The 16,033-nt window shown below is 32.2% G+C and overlaps 1 protein-coding gene across 1 annotated transcript; it reads right to left on the bottom strand.

Annotated features, from left to right (window-relative positions):
* Positions 1-269: 269 nt before the first annotated feature.
* On the bottom strand, positions 270-12,712 carry LOC140044123 (uncharacterized). Its single transcript, XM_072088603.1, has 16 exons — positions 12,400-12,712; positions 11,586-11,705; positions 11,084-11,197; positions 10,514-10,680; positions 9,712-9,801; positions 8,792-8,950; positions 8,248-8,496; positions 7,503-7,688; positions 5,944-6,099; positions 5,577-5,858; positions 5,279-5,368; positions 4,878-5,097; positions 4,371-4,406; positions 3,297-3,596; positions 2,375-2,692; positions 270-2,121 (listed from the first exon to the last, which is right to left on the bottom strand). Exons 1-16 carry the CDS (start codon positions 12,470-12,472, stop codon positions 1,856-1,858), a joined length of 2,826 nt encoding a protein of 941 aa, XP_071944704.1. The 5' UTR covers positions 12,473-12,712; the 3' UTR covers positions 270-1,855.
* Between the last annotated feature and the right edge of the window lie 3,321 nt (positions 12,713-16,033).

Genomic DNA, 16,033 nt, shown 5'->3' with positions numbered 1-16,033 from the left:
GCTTGTTAGCCAAGTACTATGACAGCAGTATAGTGTAATTTTATTGTATGCCAATCAAGACAATATTAGTCCTATAGGGCTTGTTTACAAAAACATCAAATACAATTTAATGTTTCTGATGAGTTTTAATAAATAAAAGCGTTAAGTACATTCTCAAGCTTTGGAAAACAGTTATTATAGCAATATAGTATTTCAGGGACTTTATCTATGCCAATCAAGAGAATGCAGTACATAATTTGCATAATCAGGTGGTGTATCAAAGTATGAACTATGTTCTTTTGGTAAATAGGTCAAAGTTATATATAAATTATTAAAAAAAAAAATTATATCCACAAACAAAATAAAAGTAATTTCGCCATAAGTTCTCATACAAAATATTTAATGTTTATAGATATAGTGATACTTAGAAAAAAAGGTCCCATACCTGGGCAACCATTATTGAAAAATGACACACCGGGGGTAAAAAATAATTGCTGTTATACAGTAAATTATCCTATCTCCGCACCTTTTGTTCTGTTTAGCAAGTCTGTCAACTATCAAAAAAAGATGATATGGCCATCAATCAACATTTGTAAGTCTAAATTACTACAAATTTGTAAGGCTTCTGTGCAGGATGTCGAAAAAAGTTAGTCTGTCCTAAATTAAGTGCATACAAATCAAAAGCCAAATCATTTACTAAATTCAGAAATAATGTAATAATAATCATTTATGTTTGCAAGATTGAAACCAATTTACCTTAACATTATATGAATATACTTGTGACTCGCATTGAGATTTAAAAGAAAATAGACAAACAAAAATACAATAAAAAAAAAGATTTTTTTATGTAGCGCAATTATGAATGTTAACATTCAAGTATATTCCCTAACCCTAACCCTAATTAATATACAATGTGTTATTATTTACACATATGTCCCATGTAAAACTTTGGGTACACCACAAGCGCTAACACTAACCATAGCCACCATAGCCGCACAAATTGCTAAGACTCATCTTGGACAATGTATCTCTATCATTGACATGACTGACTGTATATATATATAAAAAAAAGACAAAAGAAAGTCAATTACTTATTGCAGTTTCATCACAATATAGCATAAATGAGTCAAGCTACATTCTAATATTGAATGTGATTGACTGATTGGAGGCATCTGTATGGCTAGTAAAAATATCTTTTATTTTGGTGATGAATGGGGAGAAAGGAACCATTCTGTTTTAGGTTTTCAGAGGCTTGTTGATCAGTCACACACACTAGTATAGATAGCAGCTGATAATTGTTTTGTTATAATACAGTATGTGGTATGGTTTTGTGAGTACACAACTTAAATCACATGCACATTGTGGGTGATATGACATTAAAAAAATATACTACAGTACGGCACTGTATGTGGCATCAGTATATACAATTGAATTCTGCAATTCGGTTTTGCGCATTTATTTTTGTTACAGAGATTGAGTAACCACACACTTGAGAAGAGTCTAGGCTGTTGACTGATCATGTTCAAGCAACCAGTAGTATTACACTGTCTATTAGTTCTATTCCACGTCCAAAATTGGAGCACTGCCTTTTTGAAAGGCATTATTTTTTATTTAAGATTGAAGCAGATACAAAAATACCCACACATATATAAATATTTTGTCATTTACGTACTTGAAATCTTGTCAGGTACGTGACCTATATTAGAGTACTTGTATTCCTTTGGTCTATTAAGACATAGTTCAAGATCTAAAAACATTGTTTCAATAGGTCTTCTTTATTGTCCTTTATTAACTATGTATTTCCTATTGTTCATACAAATTGTTTATTTGTTGAACTGAGTTACCATACAACTACAGTTCATATGGTCTACTGTTCTCAATAGACTGTTTCTAGTAATTGTACAATATCCATTCTCTTAACTGCTCTCAAGGCTTTTATTACTTCATCTCGTTGGTTCACATCTCTTCCTTGCTTACATCGCCATTGTACCAGTGATTCCATAGTTGCTTCTACAGTAAGCATTAAATATTTTATCTCATTTTGTGTTAGCTCAACATCAGCAATACCAAGACCCCTGCAAAAACTCTTCCATTCTGTCATTTTCAGAGAAATTATCAGGAAGTCCAAGTCTGTTAAGCATCCTGTAAAAATACATTTAATTAAAACAATTTTGATCGTGTATGTTATATACAATTATTAATAATGAAAACAACAATTTTAATACTTGAATTAAAAAAATCCTCCAATATGCCTATAGGCTACATTTTGTTTGTACAAAATGTAATATTTTATCATGTTTGTCCATCTCTCAACAATCTTATAAAAAGTAAATTAAAAAAATATAATCAGGTATATAGTTACAATAACATATTAAGAATAATAAGCGTTACCCACCTTGTCCTGATTGGTCTGTAAACATTGGAACTTCTGAACTGACGTCATCTTTGTATTCATGTCTTGTACACAGGCTATCAGCTAAATCAACACGTCCTTGTTGTTTTAAAGCCTTGATCATTGTAGGTATTTGATGTGCTGCTCTTTGTCTACCTCTCCACTTAACCAGGACTACCATTATGTCATCTTCATCATGTCTGTTTTTACCTGTGATATTACTGATAACATCCCATTTAATTCCAAGGCGCACTGCTAATCTTCTCCAATGTTGACCTAAATTGTCACAGATGAACAGTAGATCTTGATCATCAAAACGAGCTGTGAAATAATAAAAGCGTTAAGATAATGAGTTCTGTTTCAATTAAAATTCAACTCACAATTCCATTCAATCTTTTATTTCGGAATCATTTGTCCATAGAAAATAAACATAATTTTGTGTCAATTAACAAATTTAAATAAAAATAATAATACAAACAATATCGGAATAAATTAAATAAACCAACACACCTTTATAACACACCTAAGAAGATTCTTAATCCATTTGGAGAATTGTGAGTTATATTTTATTAAAATGTGCTATTGCTCTTTTAATGACGTCATTGAGAGTGCAATGTTGATATATGTGCACAAGAGCACTGAAATTTAGTTTTTGCATGTTTGTTTTTGTTACACGGTGAGTGAGCAACCACAAGTTACAAGAGGCTAGGTTGTAGTTGAATGACCACGTTGGATCAACCATTTGAATGATTTAGGCCTTTCCTTTCATTAAAAGTAAAGGTAAAAATAGTAAAAATATTTTCTTAGATGAAAGATGAAAATTTTATATATTTTCACCTCATAAATTATTTGTGCCATTGTACTTATAAATATTCACTACTTTTATACTATTTAATGGCAGGAATCACAATATAATGCTATATACCTGAAGGTTTGATAACCTTGGGTATTTCATCGTCAATGTATTTCTGAAACAGCAGATCAGCAAGATCATTACGATCATGCTGCCTTAGTGCGGTGCACAATACTTGTTGCTGATTAAAGTCACTACCAATGCTGCTTCTCCAACGTTTCAGCATGTTTGCTGTAGCTTTATCTGTCTGCTTTTCATTATCAAATATAGTATTCACTGTAGACCATGTAAGCCCCAAACGAACACCAAATCGTCTACAGGAAAGATCCATCTCTGTAGACACACTTTCAATAGTAAGGTCATCCACATAGTCTATGATTTAAAAAAAAACATTTTTAAATTTTTTTTTTATTATTTTTATATGGATCTGTCTCAAAAGTTCAAACAAACAATGTTTTTAAAACATAATAAGCAATATTAAGGCTACAAATAATAATACAAAATAAGGTTCAATCAAGTCTTCCAGAATGTACTAATTGCTGTACTAATGTGTAAACAATACTATATTGTACAAAGAAGAAGTAATATTTTGAAACAATTATGCCATTTACATTGAGTGGTATCATATTCCTCATCAACTATAGGTACTAACACTGTATGCTATGAAAGTGATTATAGGTACTAACAGTGTATGCTATGAAAGTGATTATAGGTACTAACACTGTATGCTATGAAAGTGATTATAGGTACTAACACTGTATGCTATGAAAGTGATTATAGGTACTAACACTGTATGCTATGAAAGGGATTATAGGTACTAACACTGTATGCTATGAAAGTGATTATAGGTACTAACACTGTATGCTATGAAAGTGATTATAGGTACTAACACTGTATGCTATGAAAGTGATTATAGGTACTAACACTGTATGCTATGAAAGGGATTATAGGTACTAACACTGTATGCTATGAAAGTGATATTAATTCTATTTCAATAACAGATGTAAAAATATAAAAATCCTATAAGATTTGCAAATAGATTTTTGATATTGTATCCAATGCCTATGTAGTAGTTGCTTACTAGTAGAAGTGTATTTAATATATTATGATACGAAATACGTCTGTGTCTGTGAAAGTCATATTTACCAATGTTATTCACATACTTGTCTTCAATGGACTCCTCTGGAAAAAAAGGTTAAATAATAACAGAATATTTAGGCTTTCACTATGAATTGAAAATCATACAAAATGCGTACTGTAAATCTTGTAATTCTATCTAGCTTCTAATGTGTACAGACACAAATGATACATACATTTACAACAAGGGTCTCAAGGCATAGTAACAAATAGAGAAATGAAATTTGCCCAAAAATACATCTATCAGTTGAAACCAGCATTATTTAGGGCATAATACTATAAGTTACTTGATATATACACGTATATCTGACATTTTGGAAAGGAACAAATATTGGTAAGTATATGTTCATTTTTTGTGTTAAATTTCTACAAATCCGTTAAAGTGATTTTGTAGTTTTACCCTAGAGAAAAATAACATTGCATTATTGCAAGATTGTATATATTATTCATTTTTCGTCAACATCCTACCTAGGCTTCATGCGATCTTAAACAATAAAAACACAAATAATAATTTACCCTTTGATAGGACATTGTCTCCAAACAGATTACGGTAACGTTTCACTTCCATTCCTCTGCTTCCACATGGCAACACATCTTTGTCAAATTTGCGTACAACATGCATATGAGTAGGTTCACCTTTTGAAGCACACACACAAGGAATGTACATCTTTACTTTAACACCATGTGCATTCCTCTCACTCAAAAAGTGTAATTCTTTTTGAAGGAAACTAAGCACCTGAAAAATAAATAAAGTTGTAACAGTAATGCAATAACAATTAAAAAGGAACAAATTAAGAGGCATATATCAGTATTTCTAATGACTAATTGTGTAAATAGAATTGTGCTTGTGAAAGATGTAAAAGCAATAAGTTGGAGGTAATTCTAAATAAAGTGTAGAATGTTTGATACTGGCTTACCTTCTTACAGATGCTAGGTTGTGGATCATCATCTTCTGGAGAGCTGCTTCCTGATTCTGTGTTCATGATTGTCGTTCTGACAATTGTTGTCTGCAATATAAAAAACAAATCAATCCTTTAAACATTTTTACTCAAATCTAAAAGTCCATATTATTAACTTGTCTATCAAGATTTTCATCTTCATTGGATTCTGCCGTCATCCATTATTTGTCATTATTGTTTTTTTACCTCATTGTTTTTTGGTCGAAATAATAGACTTTTGAGTAGAATTGAATAAAACTATTTATTATTATTTTACCTGGAACAAACGACGGTTGTTAATAGTAGCAACATTTAGAAGCACAAGATGATGGCCATCAACATTCAGTTCTACATGCTCATAAGACAATGCAGGCTCAACATCGTCTATTTGAAATTCCTCAATAAATTTAGTTGCAACACGTTGGAAGAGATCATCTGGAAGGTAGCCATCAAAGTCATGAAAGAGAGAAATAGCATGCTTCTCTTCATATTCAGCAGCCTTTGTATCATCACGTTGGGGCTTTAGGCGTGAAAGAACATAGAACATTCGTCCAACATTCTATAGAAACAAAAATGGAACATGAGACCTAGATAGAATATATGAACAAATAATTAAACTAAAATGTTAAATAAAATGTAAATACCTCTTTACTCCTTTTTTCACACATTAACCCAAAGGTTTGCATGAGAGACACAAAGAAGATAATCATCTCATCTGACTCATCCTTCCAAATATGCTGCAACAGTCTTTCATCTAGTTTGCCCCCATTTAAATTTCTCCAAAGCTGTTTCAGAGATGGCTAAAAAACATAAAAGCACAAAAGTGTAATTTGTTAATGCAACAAAGTAATTGTTATTCTTCTGGTCAGTAGAACCTCTCCTTTGGGAAAACCTCATTGAAGCTTACTTGTGAAATGAATGAGAGGCAGATTAATACCACGGCTAACCTCTATTAAGGGGACACTTTGTTGGGTCTTCCCCTAAACCTTATTAAAACTTACTTGGGAAATGAATTTGAGGCAGATTAACACCATGGCTAACCTCTATTAAGGGGACACTTTGTTGGGCCTTCCCTTAAACCTTATTAAAACTTACTTGTGAAATGAATGAGAGGCAGACTAACACCATGGCTAACCTCTATTAAGGGGACACTTTGTTGGGCCTTCCCTTAAACCTTATTAAAACTTACTTGTGAAATGAATGAGAGGCAGACTAACACCATGGCTAACCTCTATTAAGGGGACACTTTGTTGGGCCTTCCCTTAAACCTTATTAAAACTTACTTGTGAAATGAAAGAGAGACAGATTAAGACCATGGCTAACCTCTATTAAGGGGACACTTTGTTGGGCCTTCCCTTAAACCTTATTAAAACTTACTGGTGAAATGAATGAGAGGCAGATTAACACCATAGCTAACCTCTATTAAGGGGACACTTTGTTGGGCCTTCTCTTAAACCTTATTAAAACTTACTGGTGAAATGAATGAGAGACAGATTAAGACCATGGCTAACCTCTATTAAGGGGACACTTTGTTGGGCCTTCCCTTAAACCTTATTAAAACTTACTTGTGAAATGAAAGAGAGACAGATTAAGACCATGGCTAACCTCTATTAAGGGGACACTTTGTTGGGCCTTCCCTTAAACCTTATTAAAACTTACTGGTGAAATGAATGAGATGCAGATTAACACCATAGCTAACCTCTATTAAGGGGACACTTTGTTGGGTCTTCCCTTAAACCTTATTAAAACTTACTGGTGAAATGAATGAGAGGCAAATTAACACCATAGCTAACCTCTATTAAGAGAACACTTTGTTGGGCCTTCCCTTAAACCTTATTAAAACTTACTTGTGAAATGAAAGAGAGACAGATTAAGACCATGGCTAACCTCTATTAAGAGGACACTTTGTTGGGCCTTCCCTTAAACCTTATTAAAACTTACTTGTGAAATGAAAGAGAGACAGATTAAGACCATGGCTAACGTCTATTAAGGGGACACTTTGTTGGGTCTTCCCTTAATGGGAGTGCTACAGTAATATGTTTATTAGAATATAATAGAAATAATAAGGTATAATTTCGTTCTCTGTGTGGCAGATATTACATTTTTGCAGGTAAATCCATCACACTAAAAAAAAATTACCACAATGTTTACGTCTGATATTCACCAATGATTGACACCACTCAAAGAAGTGAAGTTTGCTAACCTGAATGCTGGGATCTATAACTGTGATGATTGTTTTAAACTTGTCAACTACTCCCATCAAATCTATAACAATTTTTTCTTTGAGGATCTTGTCATCCGGGTAGAACAGAATTTCGCCGATGTCATGCAAGTACTCAAGAAACAGTTTTCTGTCAGTTATCTTACAACGAGCAAGTAAATCATTAATCTAAAAGTTAAATAAATATCATAATGAAAAATGTAATGAAAAAAATAAATGCTGATTAATTACAAACTGGTTTTCTGTTGATGTTATCATTCATTTCGTTGTTGAAAGGTTGTTTATATAGGACATAATACTTTATCATGCAAGGGTAGATTTGAATTCTGAAATTTTCCCAACCAACAGTAAACTCAAGGTTCACCACTTACTTCAATAATAATTAGAGGACCAAAAATGTTCCTTTTGTTTTGGTACTTGGTACTCTACTAAAATTGCACCGTTCCTGTTTGAAGATTCACTTCAAACACTCATTTGTTGAAGATTCACCATAAACAGTCAATTAACACAGACAGAAAAGCAGGGATTACTGTTATATTACTATTAATAACAAACTTGTATCTCACACAATTTCAAATGTAATGAAATAAGTTTGCTTTTTTTCACTTTAATTAACACTATTCAATGCAACACTCAGAAAAACAGGGTTTAATGCTTCAAATTTAATGGATGTTAAATATTAAAAGACGCATTCATCAATCGATTTGTTAAAGATATTTATTCTAACCTCAGAAGTTGGTAGATATAGTTTGGCTTTTCGTAACTGTTGTATTTCAAGCAGTACTTGCAGCCATTTAATTGGAAAAGTAAGAATCATCATCTGGACTAATTTTTGTATTTGGAGAATGATTTTAGAAGCACCGCTCTTTTCAAATGAGACACTGTTTTCAATAGTAAAGAGCTCTCCTTGATACACCATGTCCTCGAATGGTTTTCCTTCCAGGGCTTTCCAAAGTATATTCTCTATTTCCTTTACCTAAAATAAATAACATCATATTTGAATTATACTTATGTCAGGGGAAGATTTAGAGTGTGCCTAGCCAAACCCAACCCTTTTTGAAAAGTGCAAAAAATGTTTCATTTAAGTTATGTTACGCATTTACTTACCCAGGGTACATTGTATAATTAACAGTAGTATGCTCATGACATGACGTATAAAACAATCATACATGATTGCCAATGTTAGAGATGAAACTACATATTGTTTCCAATGAATTAATGACAATATACAATTTTGTACTGTTTAAAAGGAAATGTGATGACATATGTACCCTTTGTTGTCTTTCTTGTTCAGTTTTACCAAGGCTCTCATAATGTGTACCAATCAGCATTATCTTGTTATTTTTTCCTTTTCTTACGTTTACAAAAACAGAGCGAATCCAAAACAGAATGAAGTCAAGATTTGTCATTCGATGTTCATAAACTTTTCCCTAAATAAAAAAAAATGAACAAAATTTACATTTACAATTTTTAAAGTTCTAGTTTGACAAATTATCTATTATTATTAGCAGCACAAATTAATAGAAAAACAACACTATCATGGAAGTGGAATTAACAACAATCATATATCAGGCATCTGCTATTAACAACACTATCATGGAAGTGGAAATAACAACAATCATATATCAGGCATCTGCTATTAACAACACTATCATGGAAGTGGAAATAACAACAATCATATATCAGGCATCTGCTATTAACAACACTATCATGGAAGTGGAAATAACAACAATCATATATCAGGCATCTGCTATTAACAACACTATCATGGAAGTGGAAATAACAACAATCATATATCAGGCATCTGCTATTAACAACACTATCATGGAAGTGGAAATAACAACAATCATATATCAGGCATCTGCTATTAACAACACTACCATGGAAGTGGAAATAACAACAATCATATATCAGGCATCTGCTATTAACAACACTATCATAGAAGTGGAAATAACAACAATCATATATCAGGCATCTGCTATTAACAACACTATCATGGAAGTGGAAATAACAACAATCATATATCAGGCATCTGCTATTAAAAACACTATCATGGAAGTGGAAATAACAACAATCATATATCAGGCATCTGCTATTTGCACAGTTTGTGTTAAGGTAAAGAATAACATGAAGGAAACATTTTATTTATGTACAATTACATAAACATTTGAAATTTGTAAAATCTACTTACAGTAGTTGGATCACGAACTTTAGCTGGGGCATTAAGACCTTCATTCATGTTGAATACAACACATACAACAGCATAAGACACCATGAATATCTAGTAAACATAATCATAATAGTCAATATTACAAACTGTTTATACACATGTGTCAGTATACTGGCACAACTGATTATTTGATACTTTTGTTTTCCTCACAAACTGCATGTTCACCTTGGAAACATTTACAATCTTAATCATTGGTTTAATAAATAATGAATGTTTAATATTACATTCTTTCTTTGCTATCCCTCTCTGCTAATAATACATTATATTACATCAATTAATACTATTTTACTTAAAGTCTCCCAAAACTGGACACCATTCGGCTGGCATAATATGTCTTGGTTTACAGAAATTCTGATATTCCAAATGTATTTTTAAAGGTAAAAAAGAATTTGGAACTTTTGACCTCAATTCTGGGTTTGGTTTCTGGTAATTAGGGACTAGAGACCGGGTTGACTTTATTAAATTAAATGAAGAATAAAATAATTTATAATATTGTAATAATAATAATTGTATTTTATATCTGATACTGACATATTGTACTATATTAGATCCACATTTTTGTAATACCTTGGAGGAAGATTATAGGTTCTTAACTTCAAATCAAGTGAGCAAGCTTTTTGATTTCAGTGCTCATATTGTAACAAGGCCAAAAGACAAAGTATACACTGAAACTAACAGAAGCTCAGAAGAAGGCATGTATATTGAATATTGACGGCAAAACTAATCTCTATTAATAAAAATTAAATACACCAATAAAATTTACCCGTTGTATCACATGGTAAATTGGTTGACCACCAAAGTCCCAGATATGCATAACAAACTTGTTGCTATCCACTTTAAGGTCACCATCTTCTCTTGCAGAGCGAAGTTTGCTTACAAATTTGTTCCTGAACCCTTTAGGAATTTCTGGTTTTTCTTCATACACTGGTTCTGTTGTGATAAAATATATAACACATATAACAACTTGCATTAGGTCTCCTCAATTGTGATTACCAACTATAACTTTTTTATTTAAAGAAAAAGTATTTCCAATGCAATATTTAAGTATTCTAAACCTTATCCTTTCCAATCAATAGTATAGTGATGAGTTTATTTAACCACATTGTACTGCAAGTTGAATAGATTACACAGCAGTGTCATACAATATACAAATATTAGTATTAACTGTCAAAGTAACTTGCAAGATAATATATGTTCATTAGCAGACACTGATGATTATGATTAAACTTCCGCTCCTTTAATCATTTCAATATTTAGCACTTTAGTCTTTATTTCTGATATCATTAAAATGTATGAACAGCACAATCAAACATATTTCAAAATAAATATTTACTCTCTTTTTGTGGACTTGGCATTGGATTTGAACTTGTTGATGTTTCAGCAAATTTGGCTTCCTGTTTTGATGTTGATGCTCCTGTGGGGTTTTTCTCTTTCTCAGGTCTACTATCTGAAAAATGTGATGATATAATTAAAGATGCTATCTTGTTATAAATAATGTATTAGCATTCATCATCATGCTTTATAATCAAATTAACTTGGCAAGAACAAAGTTTAGTGTAATGAATCATTTGTTGACGATTCCAACCTGATCCAATTTGCCATCATTATAATATGTGTATCTTTTGTATTCTCTATTTGAATTTAAATGTCACAGCAGTAATCACAGCAAAATGCTGTATAAACCTCTTTTTTATCCACTTCTATATTAAATTTATTTTTAAAAATCTCTTTTGTACCAATTTTATATTGACTGGTATTTTGTGCCTTTTATATTTATACTTTTAAATTTATTTTACAGCAGATTACTGAATTGAATTTAATTAAAATCTTTTTACCAGATTTTGTTTCCTGCTGTGATGTTCCTGCTCTTTGTGTGTATCCTTTTGTATGGCGTGGACTTTTCAACATTTTTTTAACTGTGACATCAGTGACAGCATCCTGATACATGTCTAAAGCTTTTAAATTAAAAAATGTTAATAAAATCATGTATATATTATTTTATTTCTTACACAGTTATATTGTTTTTTTAAAAGCATAGACACTTTAAAACTATTTTTATGATGTTGTTGCAATAATTTAAAAACTAATTTATCCTCAAATTGAATTTAAACAACTTGTATGTTTATATGGTAGTTGTTTTCTCCACGAATTTATGAAATATCAAAGTCATTTGTGTGCAAGAACTAGTCGCAAATTGTCACCCAAATATTAAACCTAGAGTGTCTTTTAAATTGATTTACAATGACATGAGAACAACAATTATTTGGTAAAAAAAAAAAAAAACAAGTTGTGACATGACAGTGCATGAGTCAGGGGTGAATTTTAAATTTGGAGTGGAGTTGTGGCTTGGTAGTTATGGTGCTTGGCTACCAATTCAAGGGTCCTGTGTCCATGTCCATGTCAGGATTTTTTCTAATGACAAATTACAACTCCACTCCCAAAGACTTGTAATAAGACTTTGTTTATGTAAAGCATCTTGTGTATGTTTGTCTTGTGAACAGGATTTCCACCTTTAAGAAGGATAGTGAATTAATTCGCTTATGGTTATCCTTGGCAATTTGCCTAAATAATTATAAAAAATAAATTAAAAAATATAAATAAATCATCTATTTTGGTTGCAGCATGTATCTGAATAAAGTGAATACTTACAAATATCCTGCGTTGTTTCTTTCAACATTTCTTTGTTACTGGCATCTGGTGTACACACCGTTGTTTTAACCATTGCATCTGTTATTATATGCAATGGATTAAACCTGACAAAATGACATTATATAATTATAAAAGAATGTTTGCATTAATAATAAAACAGAAAATAGTTTGATGGTATACTGCAATGACATTGTTTTTACGTTGCATTAAAATCTTATTTTAAACCCTCAACATACCCAGAATACTAAAGGGCCAAATACTTCAACAATCAAACAACAATTTTAATAGTAAATTTTAATCAGATGACATGATCAATAAGCTGACAAATGATGATGATGTACACATTGTGACTTACTTTTTTATGTTGTTTTTCTTGATTTACAGTTTTTAATATTTTTTTAAAACCATATTTAATGAGGGTGATCCATCCAGCAATTGCTGATCATTAGGAACCCTCAGAGCTAGGTTCACAAGACAAACAAATACACAAGATGCTCTACATAAACAAAGTCTTATTACAAGTCTTTGGGAGTGGAGGAGTTGTAATTGTGTCCTTAGACACTCACTAGGAATGTGAGTGTGTGTTTACCTGGTATGCTTTGCCATTCTGCCTGTGATGTTGATTTGATTTAATAGCTAATTTTGACAGAGATTAAAGTATTACAATTAGCTTTCTTAACAAGAGCTAACTATTCTGTGCCACCATTCATTAACGCTGTGAATTTAATCAATTTTGATACAAAGATATTTAATGAACACTAACCAATGAATTTACTTCCTTTATTTATAATATAAATATTATATGGTTTAAACCCAGGCCTAAAACCATCTTGAAACCTTTAACCTTTTTCCGTAATTCCAGTATGAAAACTGCTATTATGATGATCCTAGTAGGCTATGCCTAAACAGTATCTAGCTAGCTATAAGCCAAACTTGTACTAGGCCTGGTCCAGCCTTACCTGTTCCTCCTCCTATCTATTACTCTAGCACCCTTTTTGTCTAGTATAGCCTTAGGCCTACATCAACTTACATAAGTAGGCCTATAGACAGACACTAGGGGTGTCACGAAAGCTCAGACCACGAAAGCTCAGACCCCCTAAGACCTAAGATCACGAAAGCTAAGACCCAACACCTAAGATTACAAATATTTATCTTTCGCACCTGCCTTGTATTTTAACTCCCAACATTTATTCTGAATACCACACCTTAGAATTGGCACTTTCATGAAAAAGAATCACATAAAAAGTAACAAATACATTTTTAAATTGATGATTTTACAGACGTTTTTCTCGCACACAAAATGACTAGCCTACAGTACAGTAGGCCTACCCCATGGGCCATGTTCAATGTTTTTGTTTCTATGGAACGTCAAAAGAGCAAAAATTATATAGAGGGCTGAAAACTCTGTGGAGTCCATCTACAGTGTGGATGGAACAATGTAAAATTAAAATTGTAATGATAATAGTATAATCATGCAAGTACGAAGAAATAAATACTGGCAAATAAATTTTAATTTAAAAATCATGATAAGTTTTTTTGTTTCGTTTTCTTTCTGTTTTTATACTTGTTGTTGCTCTTTTGGCGCTCCATAGAAACAAAAACATTGAGCATGGGGAGCTCGAGGAGTTACATTGTCATTACAGTATACAGTACAAAGAAACACATCTGTAAAATCATCAATTTAAAGGATTTATTTATTTTTTATTATGTGTTTCTCCTTCTGAAAGTACTTATAAGTCCTAATTTTAAAGTGTGGTGTTCAGGATAAAGTTAGTCAACAAATTTGGAGTCAAAATACAAGAAAGGCAGGTGCGTAAGAAAAACATCCTCTGAAGCAACACAATGGAGTAAATATATACCAACAAACAACCCGTCAAGTTTGTTTGTTGTAAAGAAAAAATATACATTTACTCAACGGGCGAAAATAATGTGAGTTTATCTATGTTTTTCGGTAGTATTAAATTATATTTATGGTAATAAATGAAACCTACTTTGTTTAAAATTATGTATGGATAAACAAGTATTGTTTTTAAGCTGTAGTATATCTTAGTATTTGTAATCTTAGGTGTTGGGTCTTAGCTTTCGTGATCTTAGGTCTTAGGGGGTCTGAGCTTTCGTGGTCTGAGGTTTCGTGACACCCCAGACACTAGGCCTAGGCCTAGTTAGTAGTATTTAGGGCGCTAGTTCCGTTTCGCACCTGTCATTTATTTCGACTCAAAATGTGTTAAGAAACTTTATCGTGAGTACCACACCTTAGAATTAGGCCTAAAAAATACTTTTACGAAGGAGATCACACAAAAAGTGACAAATAAATGCTTTAAATTGATGAATTTACAGACGTGTTTCTCGCACATCGGTTCGTCAATTTCGCATACGCCATGTTCAATGTTGTTGTTTCTATGGAGCGCCAAAAGAGCAATTATAATAGAGGGCTAAAAACTCAATGTTAACAAAACAAAAATGTTACTGTTGATACTCTACATGGTTTTCGCAGTTTTCGTTAACTTTTAAGAATGAAAATCGACAAATTCATCATCCATATACATGCATGTACTGTAGTTTTTATACCTCAATGATCTAAATAATATTCGCCCTCTTAGTCTTAGGCCTAGGCTAGGTAGTGATGCTGATTTAGGCCTAGGGTTTTGTTGCATTGACATTGACAAAATATATTAAAATTGAACGTAATTTTCACCAATAAATGCATTAAATATACGCATTATATTGAGTTTTTAGCCCTCTATTATAATTACGCTTGGGTGCACAAGGAACAAGAAAATTTAACTGATGAATTATTCATTTTTATTTTGTGACGTTTCATGAGGGGGTCCCCAACTTATGTACGAAAAAAAAAATCGCTAGCCGGCCATCTGTGTGGCTGCTATATAAAAGACCTTGGAAAACACAAGAGTCCCTGTGGCACATTAATGTTCTCTATGACATCGAACAGAGTGTTTGGTAGGAAACTGTCTTTTCTATTCATTTCACGTTTAATACCACCCAGTACGTTATGATACATGGTTAAGACGTCGATGTTTGCGTTTTCTATAAATTCGCCAAAATCAACCTTAAAGTCTACGCTCTTGATGCACTGCTAAGTGGTCCTTTTCAGTTTCAATATCGGTTTTCTCAACAAATCTTCTGGCTGTGCTATAGTTGGATGCGCTGCATGAAACTCAATACTTTTCGAAATCCGTAAATCTGCTCTGGGAACAACGTGCCATTGATTTGATTATCGTATACAGATGTATACGATAAATATTCGTAAAACGATGAGTGCCTGGCTCTATGCAATTCATAGCCTCTGGTCAACACAACGCTTTTGCAAATCTCTTCAAAGTATTCTATGCTTTGAGTTTTCTGCTTTTCCTTTTCGTATCTTAGCAACATTATTCCTGTTTGGGATCAATGTTCTAACACTGTTTTACTACCGTTTCCATATCGCTTCCCCAGGCATAACGAGAAAGACCATCGATGTGTTAATAGTTTAGCTATGTTAATTTAATGTTTGTTTCATTATCAAGAACAGTATTGCACGCACCATTGTCAATAATATTATTATGACCGATTTCTAATACATTTGCATGCTTGCATCAATCAAGGCGCTTTCATGAATTTCAATTTAACATCACCC

The sequence above is a fragment of the Antedon mediterranea genome, chromosome 3, assembly GCF_964355755.1.
Source record: "Antedon mediterranea chromosome 3, ecAntMedi1.1, whole genome shotgun sequence".
Lineage (NCBI taxonomy): Eukaryota > Metazoa > Echinodermata > Crinoidea > Comatulida > Antedonidae > Antedon > Antedon mediterranea.
The sequence above is the reverse complement of the archived record's forward strand: the minus strand, read 5'-3'. Positions and strand labels throughout refer to the sequence as shown.